The 18,561-nt window shown below is 29.1% G+C and overlaps 1 protein-coding gene across 37 annotated transcripts in view; it reads left to right on the forward strand.

Moving 5' to 3' along the window:
* The window catches only part of slo (calcium-activated potassium channel slo), a 139,511-nt gene that overhangs the window by 23,785 nt on the left and 97,165 nt on the right, over positions 1 to 18,561 (forward strand). For all 37 annotated transcript variants that reach the window (XM_076532436.1, XM_076532439.1, XM_076532433.1 and 34 more), the window contains exons 2-5: positions 9,795 to 9,856; positions 10,343 to 10,439; positions 12,293 to 12,556; positions 14,103 to 14,270. In XM_076532436.1, the coding sequence (XP_076388551.1) occupies positions 9,795 to 9,856; positions 10,343 to 10,439; positions 12,293 to 12,556; positions 14,103 to 14,270 (591 nt within the window). The remainder of the gene's footprint in view (positions 1 to 9,794; positions 9,857 to 10,342; positions 10,440 to 12,292; positions 12,557 to 14,102; positions 14,271 to 18,561) is intronic.

Below are 18,561 nucleotides of genomic sequence, written 5' to 3' on the forward strand. Positions count from 1 at the left end.
TGATTATCATTGTTTTGAAATTAATTAATTGATTTATACGGCGTTACACTGTTTGTTACAATTGACTGTCCGCCATTTTGTATTGATATTACCCATGAAACCCTTATGTAGGCATTTTCAGTAAGCTTCAAGCTTTAATTTGATGTATTACGAGCGCCATTTTGAAATACTTTTATGTCATGAATTTGTGTCTGACTTTCATTGTTTTGAAGTTAATTAATTGATGTATACAGCGTTACACTGTTTGTTACAATCGACTGTCCGCCATTTTGTATTAATATTACCCATGAAACCTTCACGCAGTCATTTTCACTAAACTCTAAACTTAAAATTAACGTACCATAAGCGCCATTTTGAAATACTTTTATGTCACGAAATTACCCCAGACTTTCACTATTCTGAAATAATCAAGACTTGATACGATCTAATATTTTGATTACAAACAAAAATTATTTTTAGTTACATGAATAATAACGCTGGGTGAAGGAACAGATCCTTTTAAAAGGTGTAAAATCGTTGGAAATTTTTTGCGCTTTAGAATTCCGATTTCATACAGTGCGACTTCTTTTTATTTGCTTTTCTCAAGGAGACTTTACGTGCAGTCAAAGTACACGGTGACAAAGAAGTGAAAACAAATGTCCTAGAGTGGCTGAGACTGCAAAATAAAAATTTCTTTACTGCCTGCACAAGGAAGCTAGTAGAACAATGACAAGTGTAAAATTTTATCAGGATATGTTTAAAAATAGATTAGTCATGATACTTTTTGGATAAATGAAATAAATAGTCAAAATGATTATTATTTATTTGTTTCGTTTATTTTATGTGAGGCGTAGCATATCATAGATTATTTAATATTATTATATATTGTTTTTTAAATGTTATTGTGTATTGTTTAATATTATTGTTGCATTCCATTGTTTAATTTTTTTGTTATATTGTAATTTGATATTGTGATTGTATTTTGTTTTTATACAATTTTTATAAGATGCTATTAGTTGAATCAAGATTAGTATTATGTTATGTTATTATAAATATAAAAATATACTAATTGGATATTTATTTTTACATACCATTTTAATATTTTTTATGTTCTTGAAAATATTGCAATGTTACCATATATTTTGTTTTCAATAGTTAAAGTTCAATGGAATGACAATTTTAAATATTGCAACTTCTCAAAATAATCCTTGAAACTTTCTAAAATAAAAATTTTGAACATTAAAGTTTCCCAAAATAAAAGTTAGAAATATTGGAGCTTCCTAAATAAAAATTAGGAACATTGAAACTTCCCAAACAAAAAATTACTAATATTAAAACTTTCCAAAATAAAAATTGCAAACATGAATGCTTAATATAACAAATTTTAAACATCAAGCTTCCCAAACCAAACTTACTAATAATTAAAGCAATAAAAAATAAAAATATAAAATAATAAACCTTCCAAAATAAAAATTTCAACCCTCCAAACTTCCCAAACCAAACTTACTAATAATTAAAGCAATCAAAAATAAAAATATTAAATAATAAACCTTCCAAAATAAAAATTTCAACCCTCCAAGCTTCCCAAACCAAACTTACTAATTATTAAAGCAATCAAAAATAAAAATATTAAATAATAAACCTTCCAAAATAAAAATTTCAACCCTCCAAGCTTCCCAAACCAAACTTACTAATTATTAAAGCAATCAAAAATAAAAATATTAAATAATAAACCTTCCAAAATAAAAATTTCAATCCTCCAAACTTCCCAAACCCAAAAAGTTCACCAAAGAACTAACCCAGAATAAGAACGTTAAGTATGAAAGCCATCAAAAATAAAACTACCTCAGCAATATCCAGTAGTTAAAACATAAACTGAAATCCTAGTTCATAGTTAAGTGCTTGCAGCTATAAAAATAAATGCTATGAGGAGATCTAAAAATAATGTATGTGCAGACACGTAGAACGTTAACGGAAACGGAATGGAAGGGTACGCTGTTCTTTGAATCAAGCGTTTTATTGTATCTCAATAAAAGTGCCTTTTATAAACGAATGTAATAGAGTAGATCAAAGCGCCTCTATCGTTTTCCTTGACGACGACAATCTGACCTATCGTACTTCGTTATAAATAAAGGTTGACGTTCTTATTTTAGCGTGCGAATTAGCGTGGGTCTCGGACAGACACATCACGAGTGCCCTCGCTATTTTCGTATCGTCAGACCATGCTGATAGAAGTACATAGACGCAATCGCGGGATCTAGACGACACTATCAAACGTTTTTAATCGATTTCTGCTAACAATATTGTGAAACAATATTTATTATTATTACGGTTACCGAAAAGTATTCCAAATTTCTTTGATGACTTCAGAGTTTTTTGATGGAAAATCGGAGGACTTTTTTTGAGAAGGAATCGAACAATTGTCTTTACGCTAGTAAAAAGCAAGTTAGAGAATGATGGAAATTATTCTGGCGGGTTGGCATTTAAGGTTTCTTTAGTGTACCAATGTTTTTCGACAGCAAACAATATTTTCTACTACTTTTTCTATTATTATTTCTCTACCACTAATACTTTTATATGGATCGTTCATTTTGAACGATTGCTTTTACTGGCAAATAGCGTTAGAGAATGATGGAAATTATTTTGGTGGGTTAGCATTTAAGGTTTCTTTAGTAAATCAATGTTTCTCGACAGCAAATAATATTTTCTACTACTTTTTCTACTATTACTTCTCTACTGCTATTTTATATGGATCGTTCATTTTGAACGATTGCTTTTACTGGCAAATAGCGTTAGAGAATGATGGAAATTATTTTGGTGGGTTAGCATTTAAGGTTTCTTTAGTAAATCAATGTTTCTCGACAGCAAACAATATTTTCTACTACTTTTTCTATTATTATTTCTCTACTACTAATACTTTTATATGGATCGTTCATTTTGAACGATTGCTTTTACTGGCAAATAGCGTTAGAGAATGATGGAAATTATTTTGGTGGGTTAGCATTTAAGATTTCTTTAGTAAGTCAATGCTTCTCGACAGCAAACAATATTTTCTACTACTTTTTCTACTATTACTTCTCTACTGTTATTACTTTTATATGGATCGTTCATTTCGAAAGTGGTGTAACTCCACTTTCATTTATTTTGAGAAAATCAAACTTTAGCATGGTTGTCAATGAAAAAATATAGGTTACTGGTAGTTCAGCAATTTCTCTACCGATCGATCAATATGTAATTTGATTATATAAATTTGTTTTAGGTGATTTGAGTAAAATAATGTCTATTCATACAAATGGACCCACTTTCAAAATAAACGTCCATATTACATATTACATATATCGCGATATGTGGTCCCTGGACATTCAATTAGAACTTCATACAAAAGTTTCAGATTGTTATTACAGACAGTAACGGTAGCCATATGCAGAAAATAGGGGACCAATTTTAAGCTACATTAGTAAATTTAGTAAAAACAATTTAAGTCAGAGGTATTCAAAAGGTTACAAAAATTAGGGTGCTATGATCGTCCCAGCGCGTCTAACCTTACATACATAACCTTACAAACTGTATAGTCCCTGATCATCGAATTAGGACCTTGTACGAAAGTTTCAGATTGTTATTACAGATAATAATAGTAGCCATATGCAGAAAATAGGGGACCAATTTTAAGCTACATTAGTATATTTAGTAAAAGCGATTTAAGTCAGAGGTATTCAAAAGGTTACAAAAATTAGGGTGCTATGGCCGTCTCAGCGCGACTAAACTTAAATGTATACATAACCTCACAAACTGTATAGTCTCCGATCATCGAATTAGGAGCATGTAAGAAAATTTAAGTTTGATAGCTATAAACCTTGAAAAATTCTGAAAATTTATAGTGGTAATTCGATGGCCATGGAGTGTATTAGTTACATTCTGTGTATTTATTCAGTTAATCCTAGAAAAGGGTAGAAATTGACAAGGGTAAGATATTGACATGTGTTAATAACATTATGTACAGTAGTGATGTATCATAGAAGCTAATTATATCATTTCAATGTGAACCTAAGGAATTTTACAAAATATAATTTTACAAAACGTGAAAAATGCTTAAAATTTAAAATTTGATGGCCCAGTACTGTATTAGCTAAATATTTGTATATTTATTCGGTTAATTCTAAAACAAACGATCGTGAATGTTTGTTATAACTTTGAAACATAAAGTAAATAAATAAACAATCCGATTGCATATCCTTTGTAGAGATAACCTATTATCGAAATTACCGTCATCGATTTTTAGGTCGCTGTTTTAAGGTCGCAGATTTATTTTCTTGTTTTCGAGGGTGCAAGTTGGGAATCATAAATTTGCGAGTTTGTGCATTTGGAAGGTTTTGACATGTTTTTATGTTTACTAGTTTCGGAAGTTTCGGGTAACTTATTTGCTAATTTACGGATTTTTGTATTTTTACATTTTTATGTCTTCATGTTTTCGTACTTTTACGTCTTTTTTGAGAATGCATTTTTGTATTCTTTTAATTTTTGCAGTTTACTGTTTCTATGTTTTCTCATTGTTTCATTTTCAAATTCTCACATTTTCCTATTTAGTTATTAAACATTTGAAGATTTTAAAAATCTTAAATAATAAATTTGTAAATTTATTAGGTTTCATACTGAATTTTTGATTTCACACATTTTTGTCTTCATAAGTTTACCTGTTTGGAAAACTGAAAATTTACAAATTCACCTTTGAGGTAAAAAATTAAAATAATAAGGATATTTCAAATTTAGGGATTTGCAAATTTTCAAATTTATAAATTTACAAGTTTATAATTTTACAAATTTATTCCTTCAAATATAATAATTTTTAAAAAAATATTTTTCTTGTTTTAACAAAATAATAATGCAACACAGTAAAGTTATTTGATTAATTCATAATACTAGAAATAATTTATGAAATTATTTAGGTATGTGACAAAAATAACAAATTCAGTAAATAAATTCAGTAATACAACAAATATAACAAATTCAGCAAATAAATTCAGTAATACAACAAATATAACAAACTCAGTAAATAAATTCAGTAATACAACAAATATAACAAATTCTATAAATAAATTCAATAATAGAACTGAAGTAATAACAAATATAACAAACTCAGTAAATAAATTTAATAACGCAGCAAACATAACAAATTCCAAAATATAATACAATAAATTTGTAAACATTTAACGCGATCAACTGTACACTAAAACATAACGAAACATAAATCTGATCGACTTGTATCAAAAGGGAGTATTTCCAAGCTTCTTCACAAAAGAATTACGTACTTGAATGGCTCCAAGATTCACGGTTTTTCTCGGTTTTTGTCGTTGTCTTTCCGAAAGGGCAATTGGTTGGAAAAGCTTTGGACGATGAAGAAGGTCAGCAACGGTGGCGATAACCCGGTGACCTACATCTTGATCGCCACGTTTTACGCCAGACTTGGAAAACTGTTAGCATTACTGTTAAGGGTAGTCAATTTTCCCTTGAAAGGCTAGATTTATTGCTGTTATCTCGCTATCAAGTCAAACTTACAAATTTACTAACTTCCGCGTTGCGAGTTCTCAAATTTTCCGCTCAAGAAAATTCGAAGTTCTCGAACCCTCTTATTTATTCACTGCAAAAATTTATTTTCGAATGTGGAGACAAGTTTTGAAATTTTTTAATTTTTTTAGGTATATTCGAATTTTTTTGTGGTTAATGGAGAAAATTAGGGATTTTTGAGTTTTTTTATTGGTATTTGGGGAAAACTAGGGATTTTTGAAGTTTTTGGTTATTATTTGGAGACAATTAGGGATTTTTTAATTTTTTGATCAGTAATTGAAGAAAAAAAGGGATTTCTTTATTTTTTAATCATTAATTGAAGAAAATTAGGGATTTTTATATTTTTTAATCATTAATTGGTGAAAATTAGGGATTTAAACAATTTTTTTATTGTTATTTGGAGATAATTAGGGATTTTTAAATTTTTTGATCATTGATTGAAGAAAATTAGGGATTTTTTAATTTTTTGATCATTAATTGGAGAAAACTAGGGATTTTCATATTTTTTAATCATTAATTGGAGAAAATTAGGGATTAAAAAAATTTTTTTATTGTTATTTGGAGATAATTAGCGATTTTTAAATTTTTTGATCATTGATTGAAGAAAATTAGGGATTTTTTAATTTTTTGATCATTAATTGGAGAAAACTAGGGATTTTTAAATTTTTTTATTGTTATTTGGAGACATTTAGGGATTTTCATATTTTTTGATCATTTATTAGAAACAATTAGGGATTTTCATATTTTTGTATCATTAATTAGAGACAATCAGGGATTTTCATATTTTTTTATCATTAATTGAAGAATATTAAGGATTTTTTAATTTTTACATAGACAAACTTAAATCCATTTAAATATACAAATTTAAAAATGTTCATGTTTATAGATTTTTTAATTATCATCCTAATAAACGCTCAAAACATCAAATTCACTCATTGTCTTCATTTTTCAAATTTATTATAGTAACCTGATAATTAAGTGAACAATTATTTAATACATTTATTAATACACTATTAAAATTGTATTTTTAATGACAATATATATTATTATTTAAAAATAGTTTGAAATAATACTCAGTTCCAATGACGAATAAATAAAAGAAACAGAAACAGGTTAAGATGTTTAATTAAATGAACAATGCAGTGTATGATACTGAAACAAGCCAGCCACTCGTTCGGTTGGGATCCCTTTAAACACGAGGGCTGCGTTTTTACCTAGGGGGTGTAACATAGGTTAACAGAAGATAAGATGAGAGGCAAAAGTGGTCTCTGCACATGTGCCACGTAGGTGTCTTCTTCCTACATTCTCTGAATCGCTGACTAGACTCGTTTTTTTTTCTAACAAACGAGCGCATCTAACAAGAGAAAAAACTTGGAAAAAATTCTTCACTGACGGTCTGAACAACTCGTTGTCTCGGGGGGCAGGTGCCACTTTATGTAGTATAATAAAACGATCGAATAATTTCAATATTAAAGTTTCTTCACTAGATATTCTAGAGTATTCTTCACTCTGCAAATAATCAAAATTAGGGAATTTCTGGGTAGAGTATTCTTCACTCTACAAGTAATACAAATTAGGGAATTTCTGGATAGCTGTGGGTAACTGTAGATAAAACTGTAGATGAAGTTATTAAGTATAATAGAAATGATTGAATAATTCAAACGTTGAAGTGTATTCTTCACTCTATAATAATCAAAATTAAGGAATTTTAGATGTGGGTAGCTATAGACAAGTAACTGTAGGTAAAACTGTAGATAAAACGTTACATTATGTATAATAAAGTGATTAAATAATCCAAATGTCGAGTGAAAAGTATTTTATACTGATCAAAATTGGGGAATTTTTTAATGAAGATAATTGTGGACTTACGTGAATAAAACATAAAGTATTTGGTCGAAGAAATCATTAAAATTTGAAGGGTTTTGTGAAGGAAGGAGTTTAGTGGAAGTACTTCGGTTAGCTTCGGACGCTCTCGGTCTCTGTCGGCCGAGCGTCGTATAACTGGCGGGAGAGCTACGATCACCCGAGTAGCGCCGAAGGGAGACGGAGATAACCGATTCACGTCCACTCGTTCTTTGCGAACCTTATTTCCACATATGTTTATATAAATTATTTAATTCTTGAATAGTATTGTATTTAGGCTTTTCTATATTCAAGTTTCTATAGATCTACACATTTAAATTTTCTGTAGATCCACATTTCAAGCTTCAATGTTAATATAATTGTTTCTTGTTCATAACGAAATATTTTGTGCTGTTGATTGACTTCACTACTTACTTTCTAGGGTTTAGTAGATGCTCTAAAGAGACTATTCTATGTTAGAAACTGTTTTATATTAGATATAATGGTTTTATGTATGAAATTAACAACTATGACATGAGAATAATGTAACTTTACATTATTAAATTAAATATTAAATTGTGTTAAATCACTCTATGTATAAAATCAAAAACTATAACATAAAAGTAATACAATTTGTACTACATATTAAATTGTGTTAAATAAAATCACTCTACAAATAAAATCAACAACTATAACATAGAAGTAATACAATTTATACTACACATTAAATTGTGTTAAATAAAATCACTCTATAAATAAAATCAACAACTATAACATAAAAGTAATATAATTTAAACTGCATATTAAATTGTGTTAAATAAAATCACTGTACAAATAAAATCAACAACTATAACATAGAAGTAATACAATATATACTACACATTAAATTGTGTTAAATAAAATCAGTCCACAAATAAAATTAACAACTACAACACAAAAATAATAAAACTTAAACTCCATAAAAAATTGTATCATTAAATTATATTACATTAAACGATAAAATAATCTACATCCAAGTACCCAAGTAAAAATAAAGTTAGTAACAGTCTAAAAACTAGAAAATCGATTAGCAAACGTTGTTCCCCAGGTCGTTAATCACGAAGAACGTTCATCAATCATTAATTGTTTTGTTTTTATATCTACGATAAATCACCGATGTTTTATATGGCACATGTGGTGAAATTACTTGAAATTTGACGAGCTGTTACTTGGAACAAAGCCAACCGTCGAGATCGATCGACAGTTAAAATACCATAAGCCGTGCTTCTTTATTTATTCAAGCACACTTGCGCTATACATATGTTTCCACGAGGAATTCTATAGTTGAGAAGTACCTCACGTGTGTGTGTACGTGTGCGCGAGTATTCGGTACATCGATATCTATTAAGTACTAAACGCTATTCCATTTCTATATCGTTACGAATGCAGACAACACAAAATATAGCGTTTTCGGTTTTATTAGGTCAGCGCGTAAATGTCATGGACGTATTTCGAGTAATTTTGAAGTAATGCGAATGAAACGGGTTTTAGTATATTTGGTGGGATATATCTTTGTGATTAACTGTTTGTACGGGGATGAGAATTAATGTGTTTGTTTTTTTGGTCGTTTATTTATTTGGGTAATAATATTTATTTGGTACTGTTTTTTAGGTAATACAGTCATGTTTGGGTAGTTAATGTTTTTTTGGGGATTGGAATTTTTGGAGTTGGATATTTTTAAAGTGAGGGAATTTGGGATTTTTGGAGATGGAGGATTTGAAGTTGAGGAAGTTGGGGATTTTTGTATTTAGGGATTTTTAAGTTGAGGAAATTGGGGATTTTTGTATTTAGGGGTTTTCAAGTTGAGGAAATTGGGGATTTTTGTATTTAGGGGTTTTCAAGTTGAGGAAATTAGGGATTTTTGTATTTAGGGGTTTTTAAGTTGAGGAAGTTTGAAATTTTTGTATTTAGGGATTTTTAAATTGAGGAAATTGGGGTTTTTTGTATTTAGGAATTTCCAAGTTAAGAAAATTTTAAATTTTTATATCCAAAAATCTTCAAGTTGGGGTAAATTGTAATTTTTGTATTTAAAAATTTTCAAATTAGGAATGCTACTAATTGTTATCATTAAAAATTAACTTGAGAAAATTTGTCATTTTTGTATTTGAAAATTAACCTTAAGAAAATTTATAATTTTTATATTTAACAATTTTTTAATTGAAAAGGCTTAGAAAATTTATATCCTCAAATTTAAACTTGCAAAAGTGATTATATAAATTGTAGTCCAAAACAGATATTACTATTGCAAAATAACTAATAACATTGTATAAATAATAATATTCTACCGCAAAAAGTTTACCTACCACTAAATAATAGATTAAATAATTTCATAGGAATCAATTATTTATGATTTTCATATTTTTCTGTTTCAGGTGGTGTTAGTTTTCATTCTCAGTATAGCATCGCTTATAATATACTTCATTGATGCCTCCAGGTGAGATAAATAATTATTATTGAATTTATTCATATTTTTTAACATCTTTGCAAAATATTAATCTATAAATATATACCCTATAATTATTTTAAATATTAATTATTTAATATTTATATTTAGTTATTATTAATAACTAAAATTTATCTTTACAATATAATATATTTATTTTTGCAATTAAATTACTAATAATAGTACACAAGAAAAATGATATATAATTCATAAATGGTACAAAACATGGTATAAAACATAAAATTCAATTAAACATCAATTTTTTAATGAATTTCTAAATTTTTTATATCTGAATAAATTTATATCTGAAACAGATTGCATTAAAGAATATTATATTCAACAAGTGTAATTGTTCCTACCATAATTTTCATAATTCATAATAGTATTATTATTTATTTTATTCTTGATCAAACTTGATTAAATATATCAACAAATAATTCAACTTGATATTTTCATTATGACAATTTTATGTTACAGTGAAGAGGTGGAACGTTGCCAAAAGTGGAGCAACAACATTACTCAGCAGATAGACTTAGCTTTCAATATATTTTTTATGGTCTACTTTTTTATACGCGTAAGTGTAACATAATCAATATTAAATAGCAACGGTATTATTTTAACAATTCAAAATATAATTTATATTCTTGCTTTGAGCTTATTTTAACGCTAGACCTATTTATATTTTATGCACTGTTATTTTCAAATTGAAAAATGAATAAATAAATTAAAGACATAAATCATTATTCTTTTTTGTTAGTTAAAATTAGAATCTACAGGGTGAGTCAATACGAATGATCTAAAATTTATTGTATTAAAATATTTTATATGTAAAATTAATTTCTGTGGTGGCCATTTTGTGGTTATGTTAGGTTAGGTCCGATTTTGTGATGGTCATCAATTTTTATCTTAATGCCTCTAAGATTATATAATTTTTATTTTTTAAATACATTCATCTTTATGTGAAATTCAATTTTGTAAGATATTCTGTGTAGAGCAATTAATTAATTAAAAATTAATTGAAGTACAGTGTTAAAAGTATGAATAATTCATGAAATACTACAAATTCAAAACATGAGACATTTCATAAGATAATTAAAAATACCTCATAAACTATTTAGGGTTATTCACATGTAATAAAACAGAAAATTTTATAGGTTATGGCATACCAGTTATGGTAGAATTTTATAGGTTATAGGTTATGGTCTCTAATAAAATGATTCTAGTATTATTTTTCGTTTACATAAAAGAAAGACATACAAATTCATTATAAAAAATAAATATTGTTTTGAAATCTTGAAACTTGTCTGGGTAGAATTTATGACCATCACAAGATGTCTCTCAAAATAAAAGTTTTGTTTAAAATATTTTTTGACGCCAACAAATAATTATGTCTTTTTTATCGACTCACCCTATATACAACGGTAATATCGTTTTAACACGTTCACGCTCAGTACAATAAATTTACACGCACCAGGAAAGTGGTGAAATTCAGAGAGCATCGGCGCCAATTGATGTCGCAGCGAACATCAATCGGTGCCTCATCCTGATGGTTAAATTTACGATTTCGCTTTATCTCGATTAAACTGCACCTGTTATCCCGGGCTCGAACGAGTTTAACCAGTTAACTGCAGAATTTAGTTTCAAAAATCCATCATAGGATGCGGAATTAAAATCAAGCAGTATACGCGTCAAACGTAAAGTAAACACTGTTACAAATTATACAAAAAAAGCAAAACGAGGAAGGATTTTCGTTCGATGGAAAATGAACGATTCGTTGTTGAAAAGGTTGTTGAAGCTTGAAAATTGTCGAGGGTAAAATTCGTATAAAAGAATTGAAGAAGTAAAGTAATTTGAAGAAATTCGGTTGATGCGTGGTATTTTTTCTAGCGAAGCGCTGTACAAAATGGCACTTCGCAGGTCATGCACCAGTATCGTGACTCCTTATCAGATGCATTGGAGAAAATAATCGATTCAGGTTGTAAACTGTACGTGGAATATCCGATATTCTACAGAGAATAATTAAACATTTTTCATAAAATACGTACACAAAGTACGGTTGTATTTATGAAATAAACTTTTCTTCATAAAATACATGTACAAAATACAGTTGTATTTATAAAATAAACTCTTTTTTATAAAATACATGTACAAGATACAGTTGTGTTCATAAAATAAACTTTTTTTATAAGTACAACTGCCGATAGCAGTTTTATTGGTAATGTAGAGGAAACGTATCATCGAATGACAATTTTATTACTTCTTATTGAAATGTCGAGGTTTTATGGTGAATGTGATATTTTAGGTGAGGGGTGTACACGTATAATGCGGCGAAATAAAGTTTTATATGTCGAACACAGTTAACTGGTTAATCCATTCGTTAGGACTATATAGTTGTAGTATAAAACGAAATGTTTTGTTTTATAATAGTTTATCGCCGCCAGTGACAAGCTGTGGTTCATGCTGGAGATGTATTCGTTCGTGGACTACTTTACGATACCACCATCCTTCGTATCGATATATCTCGATCGGACGTGGATCGGACTGAGGTTCCTCCGAGCCCTACGACTGATGACGGTCCCTGACATCCTCCAGTATCTAAACATTCTAAAGACATCAAGCTCCATTCGTCTCGCCCAACTTGTATCGATTTTCATCTCCGTCTGGTTAACAGCTGCTGGCATCATTCATTTGGTAAGATTGTTAACACATTTATGTAGTAAGTCTACATAAAACATGTAAAATGTAGTAAGTCTAACTTCATGACATAAAAGCATCACAGAATATCAATTATGATATATCAATTTGAAGCTATAAATCTGTCAAACATAACTACGTAAAGGATCCATTAAGTTTTTTAGTATAACACGAATGGTTATTAATTGTAATAAATAATGACCAATTTTGAAGTGTAAAAGTCTAACGAAATTTCATGACATAAAAGCATCACAGAAAACCACTTATAGCACATCAATGTGAAGCTTAAAGTATAATAAAAATTGCCATATAAATGTTTTAGCGATATGTTTAGTACAACATGGTTACCTATCGGCCTCAAGAGCAATCGATTACTGTAGAAAGTATTCTACTAAGTAGTTAATACTTTACACGATTTTATTATAGAAAGTATCACAAAGTGGCACTTGTTGTATACCAATTTAAAGCTTAAAACATAACAAAAATGACTACATAAACAATTCATACATTTTCTTAATACAAAATGATTGGCTGCTAATTATAGCAAACAATGACCGATCCTGAAACGTATAAAATCACACTCGATTTCATGACATAAAAGTATCCCGAAATGATACTTATGACACGTAAATTTAAAGCTTGAAGTATAATAAAAAGGACTATATAAACGTTTTATCAATATTCGTAACATAAAATGGCTGTCCGTCGGCCTCAACTCAATGAATCAGTTACTACCTATACTCATGTACTCTATTAGGTGACTAATGTTTGGCACGATCTTATAACAGAAAGGTGTAGCAAAATGGTACTTGATATATATCAATTTAAAGCTTGAATTCCGACAAAAATAACCGCGTAAACGTTTCATCGATAATGTTATAAAGAAATGAATAGTTGTCATTCCTAGCAAGTAATGAAAAGCTGTTACATATCGGGTAGTTGATTTCGAAACGTGGAAAGATCCGATTCCGTGATATAAAAGTGTCTAAAAATACCGCTTATGACACGTCAATTTGAAGCTTCCAGTTTAATGAAGACGACTACATAAACGTTTCATCAATATTTTGAGTATAAACCCACTGGTTGTCAGTGGAATATAGCATAATATTATTATTATTTGATGAACAGTGTTAACGTAAGTGATGCATTATTTATCGAATCAACCATTTTATGTTAAAAATATTAATAGAGCTATTAAATAACAATTTTTTTGAGACCTTCAGCTTCAAATTGGTATAAGATAAGTGGTGTTCTGTACTGTGTTTTCAAATTACGTCAGAGTTTCTATGAGTTACTACATATAAGGTGTGAGTTACTACTCTGTTAGGTAGCTAATGTTTGGTATAACAGGGTGTAACAAAATATCAGTTGATATATTTAAAGCTTGAAGTTGGGTAAAAAGTGGATAAACGTTGGAGAAAGTCAGATGTTATGATTGTATTAGTATCTTGTGTAAAGGGATCAAAGTATTCGAGTCCACGATAGCGTATAGATAGCAGTTAGTGACAGGTTGATTCTAAAAGTTTGATCTGTTTGTTTGCAGCTTGAAAACTCAGGGGACCCGTTCGAGTTCACGAACCCTCAACAGCTTTCGTACTGGACCTGCGTCTACTTTCTGATCGTGACGATGTCCACGGTAGGATATGGCGACGTTTACTGCCAGACGGTCCTCGGCCGCACATTCCTAGTATTTTTTCTACTCGTCGGTTTGGTAAGCCTTTTTCACATTTTCCTTAAATAGTCCAAAGTATTTTTGTTCAATACGTATGAAAACTAAACGAGTCTATAGTTTACTATAGAAGATCCCGAGCGAGAAACTAAATTGCCTTAAACGTTTCTGAATTTCCATTTCGTTTTTTTGATATCAAAATTTCTATGCCAGTTGTATGTCGCATCAGAAATTGAAGGCAATTTTGTTTCTCCTAAATATATTTGTTCGATTTCTGCGAAACGTTCAACTTATTGGAATGTTTTAGATAATTTTTATCTCGGATGTGGTTAGACTTCCTGAATTTTTATCTTATGATAATTATTAATTACTGTTCTGATTTAGGTTATGTGGTTTGAACCGGTAGGGAAAGTTTTGTGATGTAAATAAACCAGGGGTGAATGAAGCTTAAGCCGCTGCCACGCTACAAGATTTTCTCTTGTGAATTTTAATTTTTTAAGATGTAACATAACTAGTTAAACACAGTAATAAGTATAAATATTATCTTCTTTAACACTACTTAAATTTATTTGTCTATCTTTAAATATTTCTGTCAGATTCTGTACATTAATGTTAATTAAAAATTGAATTTAATTTCTGAACTGTGTTGTATCAAGGAAAATTTGTCTCTGCTATAAAAAATATGATTTATTAATTTTTTAAAAATATTATATAATTGATTAATTCTTAACAAATATTAATTTTGTCAAATGTAACCTGATGCATTTTTAAAAGTATTTAACTAACTCTATTTGCTAAATTTAACCAGAGTATTATTATATAAAATGAAAATAGACTAACAAAAATTTATGTTGAACTTCATATTTATAAAACATAGTACTAACAAACTAACAAACATAACAATGTATCAACAAACACAGTTATCAATATTTATTACAATAACTAAGATGATTAAATTACTTAAATGTATATAATATATAATATAAATGTATTAAACGAATGTAGAACTGGAAATATCAAGATTGATCAGCGTGTCAGCGGCTTAAGGCAGTTTAAGTTATCACGTCGCGCCACAATTCTGGTTTATTTAGTTTGCAATGTATCATGTTATTCCGTGAAATTGTTCTGTTGTCTTTCTACGTGTTAAATAGTACATATAAACCATTGTAACTGCGGTTTGTCTCGATTAGCGAGTTGAATGTTTCGCAGAATTCGTGTCGTTAGAGTAGAACGCTGGTCTCGTCACAGATCAGTAGTTCAGATTGGCGAGGCAAGCGGTGGCCACAATATTTACACGTATATTCTCCTCGATATACACGAATTGGTAAATATTTCGAGCACACACTGTTCTCCGATTAATTTTTAACTTCAATTATTTATACACCGTTTCACACGATTCGTTTCAAGCATCATAATCGATCAAAGTATTAATTATTAATGGCATTACTAAAATATCATTATTTTATTAAAATTGAAATTGGTAGTTTTAAATTAATTATTAATGTCATTGCTAAAATATCATTATTTTATTAAAATTGAAGTTGGCAGTTTTAAATTAATTATTAATGTCATTACTGAAATGTCATTATTTCATTAAAATCAAAATTGGCAGTTTTAAATTAATTATTAATGTCATTGCTAAAATATCATTATTTTATTAAAATTAAAATTGGTAGTTTTAAATTAATTATTAATGTCATTATTAAAATATTATGATTATTTCATTCAAATAAAAATTAGTAGTTTTAAAATTAAAATTCTGAAAATGTTTATATATTTTTAAAATTTAAGAAATTGTCAGTACTTGATAAAATATGTAGAAATCTTTAGAACAACTTGTTAATTATTTCATGAAAAAAAGAAAATAAAAAAGTATCTTTTTTATCAACACAACAATTCACATTATTTTCAAAAATAAACCATGAGAATATGTTAACAAAAGTTTAAATAAAAAAGCAGCTTTAAGAAGCACTGTGATTATAATTTAATAAAAGAAAAATAAAGAAGTATTTTTTTTATTAATACAACAATTTGTACTGTTTTCAAAAATAAACCATGAGAATATATTAACAAAAGTTTAAATAAAAAAGCAGCTTTAAGAAGCACTGTGATTATAATTTAATAAAAGAAAAATAAAGAAGTATTTTTTTTATTAATACAACAATTTGTACTGTTTTCAAAAATAAACCATGAGAATATATTAACAAAAGTTTAAATAAAAAAACAGCTTTAAGAAGCACTGTGATTATAATTTAATACAAGAAAAATAAAAAAGTACCTTTATTATCAACACAATAATTTATATTGCTTTCAAAAATAAACCTTGAGAATATAACAAAAGTTGAAATTAAAAAACAGCTTTAAGAAGCAGTATAATTATAATTTAATAAAAGAAAGTACAAAGTGGATTGTCAGGGTACATACTTAAATATTCTATCAGCTTGAAATTAAAATTGGAAAAAGGTCAAAGGAGAACCAATATGATTCATTGAACACTGAAAGATACGTGACTCACAGGTCGATATAGTTCGTTACAGTAGAATCTCGTTATATTGCCACCAATGGGGTTGATTTGTAAAATTAGAAATTGTAGAAATTATAGGTTTTCAGTTTTTTTTTTTTCTTTTAATTTAATGGTCTCTCGTATAATATGAAGGAGAACCACTGGTGTGAAGGTAAATCAGTAGCGTCGCTAGTAGTTGCAGGGCCCGGTGCAAAAATAACATTGAAAAGACTTAGATTGATTTTTGTATAATAAATTGTTGACACTATTAAATATTGCATTGGACTAAATTTTATTTGTTGATTCAATTTTATTAAATTAGATTAAATTTTATTAGTTGATTCAATTTTATTAAATTTGCTTAAATTTTACTCAAACTTGAGTGCAAATATTTTCATAGATAAAATTGGAGTATTAAAATATCAGTGACAAATTTTATAACAATGAAAATTGCAATACAAATAGATTTACTTAATATTACTTAAATAATTCTATAATAATATATAATTTAATGCAACTTAACTAGTATAAATCAATTTCGATATAATTTAAGTAACAATTTTATTTAGCATAATTTGAACAATTTAATACAATTTATACAATTGTTTAGTATAATTTAAATAACATAAACCAATCCATTTAACCTAAATAACCTAATAATCTATCCATTTAACCTAATAATCTATAAACTATATAAAGAATACAAACAATATAAATTAAATAATGCAATGCAAATATAAAGAATATAAACCATAATTAAATAATGCAAATGAACTTTTATGGACTACAGTTGGTAACTCGAATAGTCCATAATAAAAGGAGGTGGCAATATAACGAGAGTGAACTGTATTCGTTACACGAAACGCTATCATAAAATTAGAATTCCCGGACGTTTTATGTGCACCAAGCTAATATTTAAACAATGATCGGAGGATAGTGTGGCTCGTTGCGAATCGATTGCCTCGTTTGAACGACGATGCGCAGTGTCTGTGAGAAACGTGGCTGGCCGCGAGTATGCGTGTCTACGCGAACATGTGTCCCTCATCGATCGTACCCTTGCGAAAAAATACGAGTTCGTGCCGGAACCTAACCTACAAAAAATGGCCTAACCTGCGAACGAGACTCTCGGTCGGCCATGTTTCTCGATGAAACGAAGAGATTCGACTCGTCATTCGTAAATGTTCGATGAAACCGAGACACAAATGTTCTTCTAACGTTCAAAGTGTTTCACATTTTCAGATTGGCATTTTCCAAGTCCCAAAATTTAGCATTTCTCAATTAGAAAAAGGCCCCTCTCGATCGAACGATACGAGTCGATTGCTCATCGAATATCGAGGAAGAACGTAAACAGATCGACTTAACCTACCAAGCAGCTTCACACTTTCTCTCTCTATATATCTTTTTTTGTCTTTTCTTTTTACGTCGATCGTTTGAACCGTTTTGAATTTCGCGCCCCCTGTTCCTCGAGTCACTCGTACCAATACGCTGCGGGTAAAACGAAAAAAAAAAAACTTCTGAATTTGGCGCCGGTCCACCTGCGAGCCAGCTTGGACCTAGTTTCGTGTCGCTACGGTGAGAACAAGAAAAAAAATGGAGCTCTAGAGTACTGTTTTCTATAGCGATACTGGCTACCTGTGCCTTATGCCTATACCTCTATGTGTCGGGATATTTCGTGCAGTCATGCCACCCTCGTAACAAAAACGAAAATCGGGACGTAGTTTCGCCGCGTGCTATTTCCTCACTCGACTCGTTTAGTGCCCAGTTCCGTGACAAGATGGCGTGATCGCGAGGGAGGTATGCGTACGATACTACAGTTTATTTATCACATCA

The sequence above is a fragment of the Megachile rotundata genome, chromosome 6 (assembly GCF_050947335.1).
Source record: "Megachile rotundata isolate GNS110a chromosome 6, iyMegRotu1, whole genome shotgun sequence".
NCBI classification, from domain to species: Eukaryota; Metazoa; Arthropoda; class Insecta; order Hymenoptera; family Megachilidae; genus Megachile; species Megachile rotundata.